The sequence below is a fragment of the Chiloscyllium plagiosum genome, chromosome 27 (assembly GCF_004010195.1).
Source record: "Chiloscyllium plagiosum isolate BGI_BamShark_2017 chromosome 27, ASM401019v2, whole genome shotgun sequence".
NCBI classification, from domain to species: Eukaryota; Metazoa; Chordata; class Chondrichthyes; order Orectolobiformes; family Hemiscylliidae; genus Chiloscyllium; species Chiloscyllium plagiosum.
Genome location: NC_057736.1, coordinates 18,363,191 through 18,387,320, shown reverse-complemented (window position 1 = coordinate 18,387,320; position 24,130 = coordinate 18,363,191). Strand labels below are relative to the sequence as shown.

Genomic DNA, 24,130 nt, shown 5'->3' with positions numbered 1-24,130 from the left:
CTTTGTATACCTAACTCTGTTCAAGAGTCATAAAGATGTATAACACAGAAACAGACCCCCTCGGTCCAATTCATCCATGCCGTTTAGATATCCTAAACTAATCTAGTTCCATTTGCCAGCATTTGGCTCATATCCCTCTAAGCTCTTCCTATTCATATGCCATCCAGGTATCTTTTAAATGTTGTAATTGTACTAGCCTCCACCCCTTCCTCTGGCAGGTGCCCTTTAGGTCCCTTTTAAATTTTTCCCCTCTCACCCTAAACCTATGCCCTCTAGTTCTGGACTCCCCCATCCCACAGGGAAAAGACTTTGTCTATTTATCCTATCCATGCCCCTCATAATTTTATAAACTCTATAAGATCACCCCTCAGCCTCCAATGTTCCAGGAAAAACAGCCCCAGCCTGTTCAGCCTTTCCCTATAGCTTTAATCCTACAATCCTGGCAACATCCTTGTAAGTCTTTTCTGAACCCTTTCAAGTTTCACAACATCCTTCCTGTAGGAGGGAGATCAGAATTGCACACAATATTCCAAAAGTGGCCTAACCAATGTCATATACAGCCACAACATGACCTCCCAACTCCTGTACTCAATACTCTGACCAATAAAGGAAAGCATACCAAACGCCTTCTTCACTATCCTATCTACCTGCAACTCCACCGTCAAGGGACTATGAACCTGCACTCCAAGGTCTCTTTGTTCAGCAACACTTTCTAGGACCTTACCATTAACTGTATAAGTTCTGCTCCGATTTGCCTTTCCAAATTGCAGCACCTCACATTTATTCAAATTAAACTCCATCTGCCACTCCTCGGCCCATTGGCCCATCTGATCAAGATCCCATTATATTTGGGGTAACCTTCTTCGCTGTCCACTACACTTCCAATTTTGGTGTCTTCTGAAAACTTACTAACTTTACATCTTATGCTCGCATTCAAATAATTTACATAAATGACGAAAAGCAGTGGACCCATCACCAATCCTTGTGGCACAACATTGGTCACAGGCCTCCAGTCTGAAAAGCAACTCTCCACCACCACCTTCTGTCTTCTATCTTCAAACTAGTTCTGTATCAAATAGGAGTTCTTTCTGTATTCCAGGATTTCTAGCCTTGTTAATCAGTCTACTGAAGTCCATATAGATCACGTCCACCACTCTGTCCTCATCAATTCTCTTTGTTACTTCTTCAAAAAACTCAATCAAGTTTGTGAGACATGATTTTCCATGCACAAAGCCATGTTGACTATCCCTAATCAGTGCTTCCCTTTCCAAATACATATAAATCCTGAGTTTCAGAATTCCCTCCAACAATTTGCCCACCACCGATGCCAGGCTCCCCTGTTTATAGTTTTCTGGCTTTTCCTTGCCACCTTTCTTAAATAGTGGCACCATGTTAGCCAGCCCCCAGTTTCTGGGTCCTTGTTTGTTATGGTGTGCCTGTACTGCATGCAAAACAAAACCTTTCACTGTACTGAGGTACATATGACACCAATAAATCAAATCTAAACAATATGCTATCTTGTATAGAATAACTCCACATGAATAAATCAGAATGCATTGTCATGTCAAATAGCATTATTTCTGTCTGAACCCGTGCTGTTGATACTAAATTTCTGTCCATGTGTTATCTTAAAGTTCTGAGAAATAAAAATTCAAATCATCTTTCATCAAACAATGGTCCTTAAGAGTAGGGAAGAGCAGTGGACTTTTCGATAAACAGAAATCACAGCTTTTGTGAATGTTAATGAATAAGAATAGAACATCCTCTCACATCACCAGGATAAAAGAAGAGATTCACAGGTCATTTATCTCACTGCTATTTGTACGTACCTTGTTAGGTTTTAATTAGTTCTTTAGTTGGTCAATATAACAGTAATGACACTTCAAAAGTACTTCCTTTTCTGAAGGTACTTATTAACTTAGGTCAGTTTATCAGAGAGATAACTAAAAGAAATAAAATATAATTTAAAAAACAACTTAGTTTTATTAGTGTCTGTAATGTATGAAAGTGTTCCACCACGACCTACAGTCTGGTTGAGTGAGCCAATAAACACTAAATGGGAGGGAGGCAAAATCTGAGCCAAACAGCTATGTTTTATTTCCCCCATGCCCTTACCCCAATCCCCACACACCAGGCCTTGTTATCATATGGTCTGCTGTTACACATAACCCATTCAGAAGTCACATGACACCAGGTTATAGTCCAACAGATTTGAAATCACAAGCTTTTGGAGCGCTGCTTCTTCAAGGCACTTCACCTAATGAATGAGCAGTGTTCTGAAAGCTTGTGACTTCAGGTAAACCTGTTGGATGATAATCTGGTGTCACGCGATTTCTGATTCTGTCCAGCCCAGTCCAACACCGGCACCTCCACAACGCAACCCATTGTTAGCTACCAATTGTCCCCATTGGTAGCTATTCATTCTGCTACACTGATCCACTCTTTTGTCTGTCTGATGGTTCTTCTGTCTTTGGGCTCTATCACTACCTATTGTTTACTCCTTACCCCCGCCCCCTTCCACCCTATCTTCTGCATAAAAAACAACTTTGTCCTAGCTGCCATCAGTTCTGAGGAAAAGTCAATCGATCTGAAACATTAACTTTCTGATTTCTGTCCACAGATGCTGTCAGGCAAGCTATGCTAATCCAGCAACTTTCTGCTTATCCAGCATTTGCCGTTCTTTCAGTTATTTAGCTGTGTTTTTCTACAGGGCAGGTAGGAACAGAAGTGGCAAGAGAGAGACTTTAAGAAGGGAACTAAGGAGCACACTGTCCAGGGAACTGAAGGCTACAGCACTAATGCAGGGTCAAACCAAGGGTGGTGATGAACAAATGGATGGAGTTAGAAGAGCAAACAATTTTGGGGGAAGGGGTTGAACTGTGGACTGTGGTTAGGGGGAATGTTCTTACTGGACTCAGGCTGGGTGTCACCCTCAAAAGATGTGAGTTTTCCAAAGTTACGGCCCAAAGGATGGATATGTGTTGAATCATGGCTAAATAAAGGGAGGCAGGTGCTCCATCCAGAGAAGTCTAAGGTACATGGTTCATGTTATCTGTCTGTCAGTGGATTTTATTGCCAATAGGTTCATGTTACTGTAGTAAGGTATTAAATAGCAGTAGATGAACTGTCCCCCGATTGTGAGTTAGACCTGACTACATCCTAAAGGCAAATTATTGCCATGCACGTCTTTATGATTCTGCTCACAGAAGGCATCTTTCAACAACAGGTCTTTTTCACAGAAAAATAAATTCCGAACCATCACTCCCCCCGAATGCATTGTCCGCACACCTTCTGATTATTGTTTAGGAAGGAGGCGGACGAAAAATAAAGTGGGGCAAATATTCGCATTGGCTAAGGAGAGCCGGGAATGACCACGCATGCGTCTCTCCAGCTGAAACTGACATCTTCAATCAAAATTGTTTAAAAAGACGGAAAAAGATCAGAATGGATTTCGAATAGGAAGGAGGGAAAATCCCCGCCAGTTCTGCAACAAGTCGAAATATGATTTAGCGACTGTAAGTACTGCTAACTAATCCTTGTGTAATGAGCCAGTGTTTGAACAGCTTCTTTAATCCATTGTGACATTTCTAGGCATGTTTTTTTTTGAATCTCTGGCGAATTTGTTTTGTTATATTGACGTGAGAGAGCAACTCCCTTTTCCCTTTGCAGTTGTCTGCTGGTGTTTCTCATCGATATGCGATGAAGATCGCCCGACAGAGTTGAATAATATACATTCTTTAAACAGGAACAAACCAAAGCACGTTTCCAACAGCGGGGCGATGTAGTCATTTAAATAGTTTGCTTTAAATAAAAACTCTGATATGCAGCAGATAGCATTGAAGTCTCGATACCTGTTCAGTACACGATATAGCGCCAGTGATAATTAATTCGTAGGAATATGTTCTGAGGACGGTTTCACTGCTGATTATTTAGGTCCATCTCAAGATTTTATTTTCTCCGGTGGGTTGATCCTATTTTCAGGTTTCAGTTCAGGGCTGCAGTGTATTGTGTTTTCTCCATCAACGCCAAATGTCATCTAAGTCCATGATGTTCTATGGCCAGAAGATTGAGCATTCAGATCTCACAGACAACAGAATCAATTTAGGATTGTTTCTCAAATTGCTGCACTGAGGGAGTGCTATATTGTCATAGGTGTTGTCTTTCCAATGAGAGTTTAAGCCAAGTGTATGTCATGCCATGGTGCCATAGAACTGGATAGCTGTCCAACTCCTCCAGGCAGACCAAATGTCTTAAATTAATCTAGTCCCATTTGCCAGCATTTGGCCCAATCCCTCTAAACCCTTCCTATTCAGGTACTTTTCCAGATGTCTTTTAAATACTGTAATTGTACTAGCCTCCACCACTTCCTCTAGAAGCTCATTCCATACGTGCACCACCCTGTGTGAAAAAGTTGTCCCTCAAGTCCCCTTTAAATGTTTCCCTTCTCACCTTAAACCTATGCCCCCTAGTTTTGGAATCCCCTACCCTGGGGAATAAAACCTTGCCTATTCACCCTATCCATTCCCCTCACAATATTATAGTTCAGAAGTTCAGAGGTTTCCTGGCCAATATGCATCCCTCAACCACAAAAACCAGGTGGTCTGGCAGTGCAGTGAGAGCACCCCTACCTATGTGTCAGAACCTCTGGGTTCAACTCCCCATTGGGACCTGTGAGATACACAGGAGCATACATGATGTAGTTCAATAGGTTGATAATCAGCATGTGAATGCTTCAATCAGTTGCCACTAATGCCCAAAGGAGAAAAAAACGTATGCATGAAGACATGCAAAGATCAAAAAGCAAACACTGGAAAACTTCATGAGGTCAGACTGAATCTGTCATGAGAGGAACATGTTAGCATCTCGGGTTAGAACTGGAAAATATTGGAGTTTATTTCAAAGAATGCACAAGGCTTCAGTTGCTTTAACACTTGATCACATTCCTGCCTCAGCTGCTAAACCTGCATCTGTACCTTCTTTAACACTTCACTCAACAACTCCAACATCTCTTCTTGGCTTCTTGCCTTTTATCCATATTAACTTGAGCTCATGGAAAACTCAGTTGCCCATCGTCTCATGTGAACAAATTCTTGTTCACCCAGCACCCTGGTGTTTATTGAACTATACTAGGATCTGGTCAAACAAAACTAGATTTTAAAAGTCACATTCTTAATTTTCGAACCTTCCCTAACCTTGCTCTTTCCCTATACTAGAACCTCCAGACCAGCAGCCTATTGAGATTACTGTGTCAATCCATTTTTTTCCCCCATGTACACCTCTGTTTTGCATTGAGCTATGTTTGGCAGGCATGCCTTCAATTATCTGAGCACTTGCAATCTTCACCTTTTCATCCTTCTTTCCTTCATTCTGGCATGCCCTTACACCAAACATTTTGACTAAACTTTGGCCACCTGCCTCAAAATATACATATTTCACTCTGCCAAGTTTTATTTGCAAAATATTTTGGAATTTTTTTGCTTAATTGAAGGGGCGTCACAAATTCAAGTTGAAATTCTCCACAAATTTGGAAAATAAATAGCAGATTTTAAACAAGTGTTCAGAGGTTGTCAAAAATTGTTCCCAGTGCCCAAAAAAGTAAGACTTTCATGGGAAAGTCATTGCAAATTTTTTGCATGGCTTGTGCAATATCTTACCGGTAGTTAGTTAAACTACACTGTACTGTAATATTTCCTGTTGGGTAAACATTTATGAATATGTAACGAACAGTTCTGCAAAACATCAAGCTGTAACGCAATAAGGAAAAGTGAAAACTAAACTATTTTACAGTTTAGACATCTCGTTCAAGACTGCTGTAGACATTAACATGGGAAAAAGATCAACTACTTTTCTCAAGCCAAATAGTCTCAGACCTGAATATGGATTCTGATTGAAGGAGTGTTTCAGCTTGAAATTTGTGAGAAGCTTTCTTTATTGAGCAGGGTCTAACGTCTCACTCTCTAACAATAGTAATCAGACATCAAACCACTGATGTGATGCAGCTTTATCCTGTGCATGGACAAGAGGAGTTTCAGAAAACAGCCAGCTCTGAGCAAGGGGAGTTTGCTGCCTTTTGATGTCCATCACCAGTTGAGTATTTTCTTCTGCTCCTTCAGATGAACAGGCCTCTAGACTTTCTGCTGCCCTGGAATGCTGGTCTCCTACACAACCCTAATATCCACACCCCACCATTAGTGGCTGTGTCTTCATGTGCTAAACCCTAAGATCTCCAATTCCCTTTCAAAACTTCTTTATTTCTCTCTACATCTCTCTCATTCTTTCGTTAAGGTGCTTAAAAATAACCTCTTTGACCAAACTTTTCACAAGATTTCCTTTCATAACTCAAAACTAAATTTTGTCTGCTCCTTTAGAGCACCTTGAGATGTTTTAGTACATTATAGATGCTAGTATGTTTTGCTGTTGTTTGGAGATTGTATTCCAGAAAGCAATATTTAGAGGGCTGGAGGCACCGATGCTGTGGAAGTTCAAAGACAGAAAGATGTTGTTGTATTCATTGTAAAGTATCTCTCTCACAACTTGATTCCTTTCAATGTTTAATTTAGTGAAATATGTTATTGCCTGCTTAGACAGCACAGTTTGAAACTGTAGAGGTGTGTCTTTTAATCTCAGTGCAGTAGATTTCCTGCAGTAACCTGTCACCCCTGACCTCAAAAGGGCAACGTCTGTAGGCACATGGGAGCACCATCATCTCCAAACTCCCCTTCAAGTCATGTATCATTCTGCCATGAAAATATATTGCTGTGCCTTCACAGTCACAGAGTCCCTCCTTAACAGCACTGTGGGGTGTACCTGCACCACCTGATCTACAAGAAACTGTTTCATCTGCAAACGCCTGAGTGTTGAAAACTCATTGTTCAAATATTAAAAGCCTTTATTTATTCTTTCTTCATGACTAGGATCATAAGGCAGGGAGGAAGCCACTTTGCATCATGTTGCTTTGAAAGAGCAATCCAATCTGTCTCACACCTCTTTTCTTTGCCCATAACCCTGAAACTTTACTGTCAAGCACTTACACAACTACCTTTGAAAAGTTATTATTGAATGTACCTCCACCCACACTTTCAGACATGATTATAGATTATAATATCTTGTGGCATAAACCTATTCTTCCCATTCCTGTCTCAGGTTCTTTTTCCTATTAAATCTGTGTGTTCAGATCACTGACCTCCTGTCACTAGAAGCTCCTCTCCCTACCCTTTTGAAACCCTTATGATGATGTGTATGTGTGTATCATTTCATCATAGGGGTTAAAAAAATCAATCATATGTGGATATATAGATTGATTTTTGTAAGGTCTTCTGATGCAGGACTCCACATTCCCAGAAAAAATGACCACAAAAGTGCATTTGATTATTAATTTAATGTCAATGTGAAGTTCCTCTGGGCTCTCCTCCGTCTTTAAACATGCTAAGAGTAAATCAGGTGTCAAGCCCTGAATGTACTCAGCAGAAAAGTGGAGTGATATTGCATTGGGAGTCATCCAGTAAGACAGTGCCAAATAAATCCATCACATTGACTGAACTCGGTTTTGCTTTTTTTTGGTTATTGATTCTGCAGGTGCGTGCATTGCAGGCAAGGTCAGTATTTATTGCCCAGACTAGTTCTCCATGAGAAGATGAGATGAGCTAACTGCTGCCATCCATGTGGGTGTAGATACCCCCACAGTGCCTTTTTCTACGGCACTATGAAACAATGAAATGGTTTGCTAGAGCATTTCAGAGAACATTTAAGAGCCAATCACATTGCTGTGAGTCTGGAGTCACATGTAGGCCATATCAATTAAAGAAAACAGATTTTCTCCCTGAGCACCATTAGTGATAATGTCCCTAACAATGATCCAGTGATGAAACACATATCCTAACATGATGATGAAAGACAGGAGGATCCCAAGTTATTTGCTGAGTTAATTAACCTCAGCAACAGCGAGGCTCCTGAAATTCTTTCAATGCTTCCCACTAGAAAATCTGTAACAGTGGATGTTCCCCAAATCTCTACTATGATGACCCTCCCCACCACCTGCTGGAGTCAAATAGTCTGCCAAAACTTGCTGTTTGTGAAAGGTAGTCATTGGGGAGAAGTATTCAAGGTGAGGCAGGGGTATTGTGGTAATGTAATTGGATAGTAATCCAGAATCCTAGGCCAAGGTTCTGGGGAAATGGCTTTAAACCCCTCCCTAGTAGATGGTGAAATGAAAAGCTAATCTAATGCCAACTATTATTGGTTGCTGTAAAAATTCACCTTGTTTATTAATGATCTTCAGGGAAAGAAAGCTGCCATCTTTACCTGATCTGGTGGACACGTAACTCCAAACCCACAACAATGTGATTGACTCTTAACTATCCTCTGGGCAATTAGGGATGGGAATTAAATCCTGGCCTAACTAGAAATGCTCACATCTCATGAATGAGTTTTTAAAAATCAGTCCCATTCTAGGAAGGGCCAGTAGCTTCAATCAGAAAAAAAAATGCAAATTCACAAAGAAAACTAGAATAGATTAATGTGAAGAAAATGTTTAGGAACATCAATGAAGAGGAAAACAGAGGCAAGTCTTCAGATCAATGAGATTTCATCAGCATTGTGTATATATCTCCTGCACATCAGACCTGAACTAATTAGGTTTTTAATCATTACTTTGGTATTAAAGTTAGTTTTAGCATTGTATCCACCATCCTACAGGGCAGCAATCTTTTTTGTCTTGTCTTTTTTCCAGACGATGGCTTCTCACCAAGCACAACTAAGAAGACAGAGTTCACAGTCAAGCAGTAATTCCAGCTCCAGTCGCCTGTGCAGGAGACATCCAAACACTTGCTGTTTCTGCTGGTGCTGCTGCTGTTCCTGGTACAGATCTGAAATTGTAACAGAAAGACATTTTTGTAATTGGTCAGGAGGTGACCTACATGTGCCAGATGTTAAAGAATGACATGAGATCCCTCTCCAGAGACCTGAGCACAAATTTGCTGCTGGCACTCCCTCTGACAATACTGGAGGAAATGCTACAGTGTCAGAGGAAAGCCAGTTCACCAAGCACTCTGCTTTCTCAGGTGGATGAAAAAGACCCCATGTCTTATTTTGGAGCTGAGAGCAGGATGTGTCCCCAGTATCCTCAATAATTATCCTTCAACCTACACCTAAAGCAGATTATCTGATGTTGCTCTTACTTTCTGGGAGTCTGAAATGTGTAAATAATGTGCTGCATTTCCTAGATTACAACAGTGACTACATTTCACGAACATGCTTTATTGCCACTGAGGCATTTGAACGGCTCTGTGCTTATGAAAGGTGCTATATAAGTGTAAGTTTTCTTCCATATGGAAGGTTCCCTCTTGGTCCAGTAAACAGACATATCACACCATTTGCAGTAGAAGGTCCCAAGGTTGGTTTCTGGTCTGCACTGAGGTATTGAATGTAGCTGAGGCAGTGGTTAGATTACTTGTCATCAGCATTCATGGGACAGGAGCGAACCAGTTCCTGTTCATGTCATTGACTAATAAGCACTCTTGGAAACTATAAACATGTCAATATCAGGTCTGCATAAGATTGGATTTAAATGTGATTTCTCCGATCTCCCCCACTATCGAGAAGTAGCCACTTGGCAATAGCTATCTACACTCACAGATGACAACTCAGTTGATTCAAGGTGACATATACTCAGTCAAAATGATATCTGTATGATGTTGGAATCATATCCCGCTCTGAGTAATTATGTTCAAAATAAATCTGTTATGCTTAACTATTAATGCACCTAATGACAGTTTGCAAACGCACTTCTAGAAAATTTGCACAAGGAAATTTTGGGGTCTACAGGCGGATCTCCCCAGTCCCTGAACAGCAAGAAAGTTGGGAACATCAGATGAGATGACCAGTGAAGACGTTCCCATCCCTGAGAGCAAAAAGTCCCATTTACAATTAGTGTTGGTCGGCAAAATGTGTTTCTCAAGAGTGAGCAGTGAGAGGCCTTTTTGCTTGAATGATCAACATTACTACCTAAGCTTGTCTTGATATTGTGTAGTTTTCTGTTCTCCACTGCCAGGTAAGAACTAGAAGCCAAGAATTCCCACCATCAAAGTTAGAGCGGGTAGCTGGCAATTCCAGCTTAAAAATTGTTCCTCTGGACCTTAATCTTGGACACCCGTTTCCACATCTCTGAGCATGTTCCCTGGACAGTGGCTACCCCAATCCACAGACATCAGCAGCCAACATGTACCAGCATCGCTGCATCATTGTAATATCTCTCTGATCCATGCACACTATGTTTCTGCATATCAACACCGCACTTCGGTACTTTTCATTGGAATGCTGCTGCAAGGACATTTTCCATGCAGGGACAGGCAAACATTTCCTGGTTTGTAATTGAGAGCATCTCAGGTTGGCTTACTCACTCTCTTAGCACTCATTAGGGGGCGGCACGGTGGCACAGTGGTTAGCACTGCTGCATCACAGTGCCAGAGACCTGGGTTCAATTCTCGCCTCGGGCAACTGTCTGTGTGGAGTTTGCACATTCTCCCTGTGTCTGTGTGGGTTTCCCCGGGTGCTCCGGTTTCCTCCCACAGTCCAAAGATCTGCAGGTCAGGTGGATTGGCCATGCTAAGTTGCCCATAGTGTTAGGTGAAGGGGTAAATGTAGGGGAATGGGTCTGGGTGGGTTGCTCTTCTGCGGGTTGGTGTGGACTTGTTGGGCTGAAGGGCCTGTTTCCACACTGTAAGTAATCTAATCTAATCATTCCCTCTGTGCCTATTTCGATGCTCACAGAATTCCTGCTTTGTGTTGCTGTTTTGTGCTTTGCCCTCTCAGCAAGGCTCACAATACTTACACTTTGCCTTCCAGCGCAGGCACAAAGCTAAGCTTCTTGTTATATGTAGTAGCAGTCATCAGTCATGAGGCGTGGACATTTTGCTGTCCAGCATTGTGCTGTGTCATTCTCACACTTGATTCATGTACCAGTTGAATTCACAACAAACATACTCCATGTGCTTCAACCCAATGACCATGTCTCAAAGTCTACAGTGAGTAATCCTGTCCTCTCAAGGAACACATCCTTCAGGCATGGGATCCCTGTACAGTAGATCAAGGCCAGCCTCAAGGGCAGAGTCAGTAGTTAGGAAGGCAAATACAATGTTGTCATTCATCTCGAGAGGACTACAACATAAAGGCAGGGATGTACATCTGAGGCTTTATAAGGCTCTGGTCAGACCACATTTAGAGTATTGTGAGCAATTTTGGGCCCCATACCTCAGGAAAGGTGTACTGGCCCTGGAGCGGGTCCAGAGGAGGTTCACAAGAATGGTCCCAGGAATGAAAGCAGGTCAGGCAGCAACTGAGGAGCAGGAGAATTGACATTTCAGAGAGGGGGTGGAGCAGATAGATGGGAAAGGTGATGGACAGATCAGGAGGGCAGTGCTGAGGTGGGGGTTTGGGACTGGGATAATGTGGGGGGAGGGGAAATGAGGAAACTGTTGAAATCCACATTAACCCTGTGTGGTTGCAGGGTCCCAAGGTGGAACATAAGGCGCTTTTCCTCTAGGCCTCATAGTCCACCTTGGGATCCTGCAACCACACAGACATTGCAAGGGGAAACCCTCCATAAAACTCGTCAAATGTGACAGCCATAATATGATAAGATTCAGCCCTACATAGGTTGGAGGCAGGGAAAGGCAGAGGAGTTCTTTTTTAATCACATCTTTAAGGCATTTTATCGGAAAGTGGTAGCCCCCTTCACCAGCTGTTTCGAAGATCAAAGCAAATTGAATACTGCAGCAGAAAGAACCCAAAACAAACAAGGCTATAATTCGAAAAATCTCTCCATTTCTCTAACTTGACTAAACTTTCATTATTCCATCATTGACAACCATATCTTCAGTCAGCTAGACTTTCAGCTGGGTAATTCTGTCTGTAATCCTCTCTGTCTTTTCCAATTCTTTGGGATACTCTTTAAAACCTACATTTGTGTCCAGTTTTTTGTTTTGGTCACCTCCCTTATGTGGAAAATAGCTTGGAAATCCCACTTGTGAGAACAAACACGTAATCTCAGCACCAATTTGTACCTGGAAGTGCTCTTATGCAAACCCTAGAATAATGTTTCATTTTTTTGAAGGCATTATATAACTGTGAGTTGTTGAATAAAGATACCACCTGGAGAGAGGTTAGGGTGAGAATTGTATGTCAGATTGCCATTATGCACAATGAAATAAAACTTCTTATTACTTTTCAGCCTAACTGTCAGAAATGAAGATAAACATGATTGCAACAGAACACCATCTCTAATTTCCCAGATGGAAAGTCTTCAGAACAAAGAAGAAAGGTGAACAAATCATTTCTGAGGTGGTGATCTCTTTTCAATTTGAACATAATTTTTTGAATCACATCGGACATGAAACATCAACTTTGTTTCTCACTCCGCAGACGCTGCCAGACCTGCTGAGTTTCTCCAGCACTTTCTATTTTTATTGAGTTAAAAAAAACTCATATCTGGTCAACATAACACATGGAATTTTTAGAAACATACCTGCTATATACAGGAGGGTGAGTCTGAGTTAGGAATATTTTGAAGATTTATGAGAGGATAGCCAATGAAAGATTGTTCCCACTGATTGGTAAATTGATTACAAGGGATTAACGCCAGAGCAACAAAGGAGGAAATTACATCAAATGTACATCACAGAAACAGGCCATTGGGTGTAACTAGTCTCTGCTGTTATTTATGATCCACATGAGCCTTCACCAAATCCTCATCAACACACCTCATTAGCCCTAATCTTCTCTGTAAAACCTGCAGGGGCTGGGAATCAGAAATTAAAGCAGAAAATACTGGGACCACCCAACAGGTCAGGCAGCACCTGTGGAGAGAGAGAAACAGAGCTAAGATGTTGATTTTCCAGTCAGGCTGCGGTCCAGATGTCAGCGTCAATTCTGCCTCAAACCTAAATGTGGCCATAGTGTGACATCTTTTGCGAATGTCCCAGAGATGAGCAGTTAGTGAACTTCCACAAGGTCCTAGCAGACCCAGTTGTTTGCCAGTTCTGTCAATATTAGGCCCACACAGTTGCTCCACCTTTGGCAAGATAGCGTGGAGGTAGGAATGCAGCTTTCCTGCTCTTGCTCCTGGTCCAGCCTATAGTTTTGTTTGTCATTTACGTAAATCATTTGGATGAGAATATATAAGGCATGGTTAGTAAGTTTACGGGTGACATCAAAATTGGTGACATAGGAGACAGTAAAGAAGGTTTTCTAAGGTTACAAAGGAATCTTGATCAAATGGGTCAATGGGCTAAAAAATAGCAGGTGGAGTTCAATTTGGATAAATGTGAGGTATTGCATTTTGGTAAAACAAACAGAGACAGGACTTGTACAATTAATGTTAGGGCCTTGGGTAGTGTTGTAGAATAGGGGGACCTAGAGGTTTAGATACATAACCTTTTGAAGTTTACGTTACACGTAGGCAGGATAAAAAGGCATTTAGCACACTTGGCTTCATTGTTCAGTTCTTTGAATATAGTTGGGAAGTCATGTTGAGGTTATACAGGACATTGGTGAGGCCTCTTCTGGAGTACTATGTCCAGTTCTGGTTACCCCGTTATAGGAAGGATATTATTAAGCAAGAAAGGGTTCAAGAGAGATTTACCAGGATATTGCTGGCTATGTAAGGTTTGAATTATAAAGAAAGGCTTGTATAGGCTGAGACCTCTTTCACGGGAGCGTAGGAGACTGAGAGGTGACTGTATGGAGGTTTATAAGATCATGAGGGGTATAAATAGGGTTAATGGTAGGTGTATATTCCCTGGGATAGGGAATTTCCAGACTATGAGACATATGTTTAAGATGAGGGGGAGAGATTTAAAATGGGGCATTATTTTACACAGAGAGTGGTTTGCATGTAGGAGAGGTCAACTTCCTGAGGAAGTGGTGAATGTGGGTGTAGTTACACTTAAAAAGACACTTAGATAAGTATATGAATAGGCAAGGTTTTAAGGGATATGGGCCAGGAGCAGGCAGATGGGACTAGTTTAGTTTGGGATTATGTTCGGCATGTACTGGTTGGACCGCAGTGTATTTTCTCGTGCTGTATAACTCTATGATTGTGTGGCTAAACTGTCTCTGTGAGATTTGGAAAATTCAAGGTAGCTAAAGTTCAAAATGCAAGATGTTGAAGATTAATTCAGGAAAGACAATGGCTTAGCAGTATTGTCATTAGATTATTAACCCAGAAACCAAGGTAATGTCCCAGGGACCCAGTTTCAAACCTCACCATGGCAGATGGTGGAATTTTAATTCTTTTTTAAAATGTGGGATTAAGAGTCCAATGATGATTATGAAGCCATTGCCAATTGTCAGGAAAAACTCTCCTAGTTCATTAATACCCTTTAGGGAAGGAAATCTGTTGTCACCAGTCTGATCTACATTTGAATTCAGACCCAGAGTAATGTGGTTGAGCCTTAATTGCCTTCGATTTGATTTGATTTAATTCAGTTTATTACTGTCACATGTACCGAGGTACAGTGAAAAGTGTTGTGTTAATTGTTTTACAGGCAGATTGTATTTAACAGGTGTAGCAGGGTAACAGAACAGAGTGCAGGATGCAATGTTACAGCTGCTGAGAAGGGGGAGAGAGAGAGAAAAAAAAAGAAAAAAAAATCAACAATCAACATTAACATTGTAGAGGTCCATTCAAAAGTCTGACAACAGCAGGGAAGAAGCTGTTCTTGAATGTGTTTGTGTGTGTATATAAACTTTTATATCTTCTACCCAATGGATGAGGCTGGAGGGGAGCATAACCAGGGTGGGAGGGGTCTTTGATTGTATTGACTGCTTTCCCAAGGCAGTGGGAAATATAGATAAAGTCAATGGATGGAAGGCTGATGGACTGGATTGTGCTCACAACTGTCTGTAGTTCCTTTCGGTCTTGGGAAGGGCAGTTGCTATATTATGCTGTGATGCATTCAGGTAGGATGCTTTCTATGGTGCATCTATAAAAATTTGCAAGAGTCTCTAGGTAATTAGAGATGAGGAATAAACACTGGTCTGGCCAGTGACAAAATAGCTTTTGTGTACATTTGGAGGCAAGGAAAATTAAAGTGGCAGTGGGGAAAAGAAAAGAACAAATGGGAGGATCAGTGCTAGGCTAAAGGGTGTGAGTGACTAAATGACAAAAGATAGAACAATCTCAGGGACTGAATGGCTGACTCATGGTCCAATACGAAGGGAATATGGTAATGGGTCAAATATAGCAACACAGCATGTGCCCAGAGGAACTTTAAATATTTAGTGCACAGTGGCAGAGGTCAGACTGGGAAATAACATGGGGAAATATATCAACAGGAAGAGGAAGAAAGGTGATGGAAGAAAGGCAAGGTGATCATAGAGATGTGGATCACCCAACCATCTGTGCTCTGATAGGAGAATCCAAAGCTCCAACTATTGAGCATGTTTGATCAAACTGGAACTGGATTGAGGCTCATTTACAGCACTCCCCACCATCACACTGTGGCAATACTGAGATCAGAGATTTCTATGAGGTCACTGGTGGTGCTAACAACTATTTATTGGCACTGCAGACCTCTGGAAAATATCAAACACCATCTTCATTTTCAAAAAGAGGTGACATTTAACAACTGCAATAATTTATAAGCCTGTACAAGTGATTTGATATATATTGAAAGGCATGGTGGCTCAGTGGTTAGCACTGTTGCCTCACAGCACCAGAGACCCGGGCTCAATTCTAGCCTTGGGTGGCTGTGTGGGGTTTGCAAGATCTGTGTAGGTTTCCAAGTTCTATGTGGCCATGCAAAATTGCCCATAGTGTAGGTTATGAGTCAGGGGTAAATATAGGGCAGGGGAATGGGTTACTCTTCAGAGGGTTGGTGTGGACTTGTTGGGCCGAAGGGCCTGATTCCACACTGCAGGGATTCTAATTCTAATTGAGGGTAGCTGAAGAGTTTATAAATTATCAGGAACAACAAAACAAATTGGAATTCTTTTTACTTGCAAAGCAAAGACTGAGGGGTTAAGGGTTTTGAATCTATGAATTAGTCCATGAGATAGATGTGTGGAAGCCCAAAATGTGCACATGTATAAGATATTCACAAAAACAAAAGTTATATGGAATTCAGAAGAAACCAAGAAAGTGGAACTCACAAAAATAAAGAGGAGCAAACAATAGGCAAACATTTAAAAGGAAGCTAGATAAATACATGAGGTGGAAAGGAATAGGTTATTATACTGTAGGGTTAGCTCATGTGGAACATTAACACCAATACAAACCAGTTGCACCCAGTTGCCTGTTTCTGTGCTATGAAGTTCTATTGACTAATTCTAGAACTCAGCCTTTGATAACATCATGTATGGTGCACAATGCCTCCAAACGTTATGAGAAATGCATGAGTATTAACAGACTGGATTAACAGACTGGGAAAGGATTAACAGACTGGATCTCCTTTCCCTTTAATAAGAAGGCTGAGTAGTGACCTGATAGAGATGTTTAAAGTTATGAAAAGTTTTGGCAACATCAATACTGTTTCCTCTTGTGGAGAACAAAATATCCAGAAACTGTCAATGCAAGACAGCCAGTAAGAAATCCAATAGGAAATTCAGAAGAAAATTTGTTTTTTAAATCAAGGGGCAAGAAGGCAGAACTGGTTACCACAGGAAATGGTTGAAGAATAGTATAGAATTGCTGAAAAATCTTCAAAGTGTGTCTTTTCTCAAGTTCTGTAATACAAAATATCTATTAGAATAGTGTAAAGGGAAACCAGACAAGCATATTAGAGGGAAGGGTTACACTGGTAGTTTTAGGTGAGGAAAGATGGGAGGAGGTTCAAGTGTAGCAACAACACCACATGGACTGGTCGGACTAAATGGCATGTATTTGTGCCATATATAGTGCCATATCGAAGGTGGCACAGTGACTAGCACTGCTGCCTCACAGCACCAGGGACCTGGGTTTGAATCCAGCCTCGGGCAACTGTCTTTGTGGAGTTTGCACATTCTCCCTGCGTGGGTTCCTCTAGGTGTTCGAGTTTCCTCCCACAGTCCAAAGATGTACATCTTAAGTGAATTGGCCATGCTAAATTTCCCTTAGTGTTCAGGGATGTGTGGATTAGGTGTATTAGTCAGGGGTAAATGTATAGTAATAGAGTAGGGAAATAGGTCTGGGTGGTTTACTCTTCGGAGGATCAGTGTGGATATGTAGGGCCAAATTTCCACACTGTAGGGATTCTATGAAATATTGTATGGAAATTCAAGATGAAATTAGTAATATTTATATGACTATTTATGAATAGATAAAAGGTCAATAGCCTGTATGGTGTCAGGTGGTTTTTGTAAAGGTTTATCTCAAATACTCCCATGCTCACTCAACTCTCTGGAATCATGGAATTTTGTAACAATGATGGAGGCCGTTTAGCTCATTATGTCGGTGCTGGAACTTCAAAAGACCTATTTACTTCATCCTACCCCTTGCCTTTTCTCCATTCTTTTCAAGCATTTATCTATTTCCCTTTCAAAAGCTATTCTGGGTCCTGCTCCCACCACCTTCTCTGCATGAACCTGTCATTATCCAACAAACTATTGAGTAATGTATTTCTTATTATATCTTTTAGTTACCCAGTCACTAACCAGCAGAAACAGGTTTACTAATTAATTTTAGAAGAATTCCTCTCATTAAATGCCATTTATTTCTCTCAAAATTCATCTCATTGCCTCTATGACCCAATTATGTTGTCTGCCTCAATGCCATTCTTGAATAATTTATTTCGTAACAACTACCTTTTTGCAGGAGAGCTTAGTTTTATTACGTCTCTGTAGCGTAAGAAAGTAAAGATTAACATTCCATAGGGTTGTACATGAGAGGCCATTTGATATATTCTGTTTCATATCCCTTCATATTCTTAAGTTTCCCAGTATTTTACTCATATTTCACGATAAAATAAACTCTTCGCCATCATGAGTATTATTTCTGAATAATTTTGGCACTTTCAGTTCATAAGACTAGGAAGCTTCTTTACCAGAGAGAATAAACCAGTTGCAATTTCCCTCACCTTCCCCTGAAACAGATACATTCCTAATAGCTGGCATCTCCCCTTTTGATTCACAGTGGGATTCTGAGCCTGGAAGAGGTCACTGCTTGGTCCCAGTCATTTGAACAGCTTCTGAAGAATTCAGCTGGAAGGAACATTTTAATGGAATTCTTACAAAGTGAACACAGTGATGAAAACATTCTCTTCTGGCTTGCTTGTGAGAAACTTAAGCAGGAAGATGACAAAGCTATCATTGCAGAAATGGCAAAATCAATTTACCTAGACTATATCTCAATACTGTCTCCAAAGGAGGTGAGTGATATGTGAAAGAATTGGAGCACGTAAATAAAGAGGATGCACATAAAAGAAGTAATTTGCGTTTATCTTTAATTACCTCATTGCATCCCAAAGTGCCCAACAGCTGTTGAAATACAGTAACAAGGCAGACAATCTGTGTACAAGTTCCTACAGAAATATGTTAAATAAGCAGACAGTCTTTTGAACAATGTTTGTGGAGGGACAAATGTTCATTGGTGCATGAGGAACACTGCACTCAAAGTCTTCAGAATGGTGCAATGTAATCATTTATATCCACCTGATATGACATATAGGTCCTTGGTTTAACATCTCTGCTGAGAGGAAGCATCTCCAATAGTGCAAACCTCCCTCAATCCAGCCTTTGGAATGTCCCTGAATTGGGATTATGGAAGCCCATAACTTTCTGACTTTGGAAGAGTGCTACCCTCAGATACACAGCTGAAATACAGTCACATCTCTATTTCTTTGTCCATTACATGTTTTCCCCAAAAATTGGTTCAATGATGTACCAAAGGAGTAAACTCTCATAGTAATTGCATAGGTACCGCGCCAAGTGCCCAGATATTTACTGCAATAAATATCCCCAGCTCTCTCTGTTCTTGCACAACTTTCATATTGTACTGTTCAGCATGCATTTCTTTACATATTCTTCATACCAAAACATATCACCACACGGCCTATGTCCTTTTAAAATCCATTATCCTCCCTAATGTTTACTGTCTTGCCACCATCTGAAAAATTTGGAAATTGTGCTCTGATTCCCCAAGTTCATACTATTAAGGTAGTAGTGATTTTTGAGAAGATTTGTAGCTCAGGTTGATGATAAGTCTGTAAGTTAGCTCACTGAACTTAAAGGTTTGTTTTCAGATGTTTCATCACCATACTAGGTAACATCATCAGTGAGAGTATCAGGTGAAACACTGGTGATATGTACCACTTCTCTGTTTATAGGTCTTGGTTTCTTAAGGTGGGCGATTTCATTTCCAGTTCTTTTTCTCAATGGTAGGTAGGTGGGATCTAAGTTGAGGTGTTTATTGATGGAGTTCTGGTTAGAATGCCATGCCTCTAAGAATTCTCTTGCGTGCCTTTGTTTCGCCTGTCCTAGACTGTGTATGTTGTCTCAATCAAAGTGATGTCCTACTTTATCTATATGTATGGAAACTAGTGATCGTGGGTCATGTCTTTTGGTGGCCAGTTGATGTTCGTGTACCCTGGTGGCAAGTTTCCTGCTAGTTTGTCCAATGTAGTGTCTTGCATGGTATCTTGTAAATGACGTTAGTTTTGCTGGTGGTATTTAATGGATCCTTTAGCAACTAATGAACCTAAAGGATCCATTAGATACCACCAGCAAAACTAACGTCATTTACAAGTTACCATACAAAATCTGTAAAAAACATTACATCTGGCAAACTGGCAGGAAACTTGCCACCAGGGTACATGAACACCAACTGGCCACCAAAAGACACAACCCACTATTACTAGTTTCCATACACACAAAGAAAGACACCACTTTGACTAGGACAACACATACATTCTAGGAAAGGTGAAACAAAGATATGCACGATAATTCTTAGAGGCATGGCATACACCATCAATAAACACATCAACTTAGATCCTACCTAACTTGCCCTGAAAAAAAGAACCGGAAATGACATCATCAACCTTAAGAAACCAAGACCTATAAATAGAGCAGTGGGACATACCACCAACGTTTCAACAGAGACTGTCACTAATGATGTTACCTAGCCATGGTGATTAAACATCTTAAAACAAACCTTCAATGTCAGCAAGCTAACTTAGAGTTATTAAGATATATTGAAAGTGCAGTGATTGAGTGCTGATCCTTAAGCACACCACACAGCCAATGTGCTTTTAAAATCCATTATCCTTCCTAATGTTTACTGTACTTTCAAACTTGCCACCATCTCATTACCTCCCATTATAGACTATGAAACAGCTATTTGCAACCATTCTTTTTGCTGTCGTGGCCAGCTGGATATGTTTGTAATGTACTATCCCATATCCCATATTTAAAAGGGATCTCTATTACTTTAAAGAGAATATATTATGGCAGAATTCCCACTTTGTCAGTGTCTCTGATTACAAGAGTCTTTCTTTAAATAATTAAGCAATGCTGAGTTTCACAGCTGAGTTTCTTTCCCTAGGTCAGCATCGATGCGAGTGTACGAGAGACAATCAACAAAAACATGGTGATGCCAACAGCAGACATGTTTAACGAAGCACAAATGCAGATATATGCACTGATGCACAGGGACTCCTACCCAAGATTCTTGAATTCACCAATGTACAAATCACTTTTACAAAACGCAACTGTCTCAGGCAATGCCCTGGATTCTAAACTGTAACAGTCATTCCACCATTGTGCGCAAGACCAAAAACCGAGGCGATATGAAGATTGATGAAGAATCAAACTCTCAGGCCTCTATGGCAATCCTTCTCACACTTCTTGAAGCAAAATGGGGCCATCAATTTCTCACCAAAATGACCACCACTTGCCTTACTGATATAATGTGGACAAAATGCTGTATCCTATGAAGTATCCAAAACCTTCCATAACACCTAAGTCTACACATACCAGAAGATTGGAAGGCTTCAACAACTCATTGACTCTGTTTAAATTTCCATTGGGCTATTGACAATCCCATAATATGTAGATCCACCCTGAGTTAAGCAAAATTCAGTCTTGTTGAAAGGTTTAATCCTGGAGGATAATCCATCTCTTTCAAAGACCGTTTCATTTGTTGTGCTATGGATGTCTTAAGTTCAGGTTTTCCCTTTCACAGCTTTACTTTTCACCTCATTGGTCTTTATATTAATATGACATTAATAAATATTAATATGTGGAAAGTTTCATATTACTGGTGGCTAAACCTCAATAACCCATTTTGTAGAAGTGGCCAAAGATGAGTCTTTGTAAAAAGTTGTTTTAGAGATAATTTAATCAACTTGCTTTATTGTTGAGGCAATTTTGAAATATTGGGTAGAGTCAACCAAATTACTGTGAATTTAGTGTCACATGTCAGCCATACCAGGTGAGGATGGCAGATTTCCTTCCTTCAAGAGCATAATAAACTCATCTGGTTCAATTGTTTCAAGATCATCATTACTGAGACTAGCTTTAAATTCCTGATTGTTCTTAATTGATTTAGTTTAAATTCCCACCAGCTGCCTCAGCGGGTTTTGAACTTGTGTCCCTAGTCTCGGCCCGTGGATCACTAATCCAATTATATAATTACTTGCCACCATCTCCCTATTAACTTAATTCATATGGCGAGGTATAATTAGAGTCCTAGTTAAGACACTCAAGCATCTAATCTACCCTTCTGATCCCAGCACAGTACAGAAGGAATATTGCACTGTCAGGGCTTCTGTTTTGGGGATAAAATGTTAAACCTAAGCTTTACCAAACCCTCTCTGAAGTTTGTAAAAGATTCAACAGTGTGATTCTGAAGATGAGGCAGGAACTCCTTCCTGATGTCCTGGCCAATCCTTATCCCCAGTCAAATCTCAAAAAACCAATCTTCTGCACTTTTACATTACTCCCCATGGAAGCTTGCTGTTTTACATTAAGTGCCATATTTCCCATATTACAACAGTAGCTGAACTTCAAGAATATCCCATTAGCTAGAAAATGCCATGAGTTTAGGCTATGCAATATTTGAGTTCACTGGGAACAATGCTCTACTTTATTCCAAATGCATGCACTGAACCTTTCCTTCAAACTATGCAATGCTAGTCTCCTCACAAGTGAATACAGAATAGCTTGATAAAAATAAATTTCACTTAGATTTAGGCCTTTTTTTTTTAAGATTACTTACAGTGTGGAAACAGGCCCGTCGGCCCAACAAGTCCACACCAACCCTCCGAACAGCAGGGTCGGTGTGGACTTGTTGGGCCGAAGGGCCTGTTTCCACTCTGTAAGTAATCTTAAAAAAAAGGCCTAAATCTAAGTGAAAATTCTTTTTATCAAGCTATTCTGTATTCACTTGTGAGAAGACTAGTATTGCATAGTTTGAAGGAAAGGTTCAGTGCATGCATTTGGAATAAAGTAGAGCATTGCTCCAGTGAACTCAAATACTGCATAGGCCTAAACTCATGGCCTTTATAAAGTGATTTTTTTCTCTAAGTTTATCAGTTGGTTTGTATTCAATATTAATTTGTATCAGCTGGTTTCTGATAGATCAGCTTGACTTAACATTAACCTTCAGAATTATAAGGTCATAGATTCACCTCAGCCTGCAATGTATCTGGACTGACAAACCAGTATTGCTCAAGGGAGCACTGCATTGTTCAAATGTTGGCATTGTGAATGAAATGTTTAAACCAAAGCCTGTTTCTAATGGTTTTAGCCAATATTTAAATTCCCATATTCTGGACTGAGATTTGTTAGCTGCCAACCACAACACCAGCATCTGTGTTTTCAAATCCCACCATGGCTTCACCATTACTATATCACCATAACTTCCTCCATCCTACAGCATTGAGATCTCTGCAGTCCTCAAATGCTGGTCTCCTGTGCTTTCCTGATTTTAATCATTGCACCCAGTCATGGCAATTGTCTAAACCTTGAAGTCACCTGTTTAATATCTCCTTATATGATTCAGTAACAAATCTTATTCCTGATTTGGACCATTTTACTAGTTTAAAGGCAGCACTGGAATGCAAGCTATTGGTGTTGATTCACCCAATTGTAAAGACCTGAAGTCCCTATATTGTAACATTCAACAAACAAACCAAAGAACTGCAGATGCTGGAAATCAGAGGGAAAAAAATGTTGAGAAAACTTAACAGATGTGGCAGCATCTATAGGGATAAAGCAATAGTGAGAATCTTTCAGGAGGCATTTAATACCAAACAATACATGCACATAGTCCAAAAGGACAATGGCTCCACTTGTAGTTAACTTTAGACAGTTTGATATCCTTCATTAAGGATGGATATTAGACAGAGTGAAACGTTTATTTTAAAAGTGCACTAGATTGAATAACTTCCTCATCTTGGGAACCAATAGTAGAGCAAACATTACTTCCTCTTCCTCCTGCTACCCATACAGACCAAGCAGCAAATTTCATCAACTTTGTTTGTAGTGAGCCTTGTGAATGTTGAACTCCCTAACGACAGGGAGTAATTGAGATAAATGTTATAGATGCAGTTAAGAGACAGCTAAATAAACACACAACAAATACAGGAACATAAAATATACTGATAGATGAGGTAGAATGCAAAAATGTTTGTGTGAAATGTAACAAAGGCCAACCTAGGCCAAAGGAACTACATCTTCGTTGTGAATTTGCCATAATCCTGTGAATTCAATTTTGAATCCTTGAACCCTCTCAGACCCACGACCTTGGAATCTCACGCTGCTTATGAAAGAAACTGGAACAACCATTGCTTAAAATGAAAAAAGTTTAATTTAATCATTGATTGACACTCATGTTTCTAAAGAAATTTGAGTGCAATTACCAGTTACTTGAGTTCACTGAATTCTAATGCCAGCATCTGGTCTGAAGCAGGGGAAGAAAAAGTGACAATTTAAATATTAAATATTTCATTTTCAGCAGAGCAGCAAGCCAGCCTTAAAGAATAGCTTAAAAAAAAAGAAAGCACACATTTAAATTCAAATATCAACAGGAAATACTTCACACAAACTAAAACACAGGTCATATGTCAATGTTTAAATGGGATAGATGGAGGACTTCTGGATCAGTGGTGCTGGAAGAGCACAGCAATTCAGGCAGCATCCGAGGACAGGCAAAATCGACGTT

General features: G+C 40.4%; 1 protein-coding gene across 1 annotated transcript; it reads left to right on the top strand.

Moving 5' to 3' along the window:
* The first annotated feature begins 3,414 nt into the window (after positions 1 to 3,414).
* Positions 3,415 to 21,212, top strand: LOC122563618 (regulator of G-protein signaling 17-like). Its single transcript, XM_043717581.1, has 6 exons — positions 3,415 to 3,515; positions 5,968 to 6,086; positions 8,729 to 8,856; positions 12,227 to 12,316; positions 18,104 to 18,338; positions 20,510 to 21,212. The coding sequence occupies exons 3-6, from the start codon at positions 8,732 to 8,734 to the stop codon at positions 20,708 to 20,710; spliced, it is 651 nt and encodes a 216-aa protein (XP_043573516.1). The 5' UTR covers positions 3,415 to 3,515; positions 5,968 to 6,086; positions 8,729 to 8,731; the 3' UTR covers positions 20,711 to 21,212.
* The last annotated feature ends 2,918 nt before the right edge of the window (positions 21,213 to 24,130 follow it).

Excerpts from the sequence above, each read along its gene's own strand:
- LOC122563618 (XM_043717581.1), top strand. The coding sequence starts at position 8,732 with ATGGCTTCTCACCAAGCACAACTAAGAAGACAGAGTTCACAGTCAAGC. Across the intron at positions 8,857-12,226 it reads TGGTGCTGCTGCTGTTCCTG|CCTAACTGTCAGAAATGAAG; the intron begins GTACAGATCTGA and ends ATTACTTTTCAG. Across the intron at positions 18,339-20,509 it reads CAATACTGTCTCCAAAGGAG|GTCAGCATCGATGCGAGTGT; the intron begins GTGAGTGATATG and ends TTCTTTCCCTAG.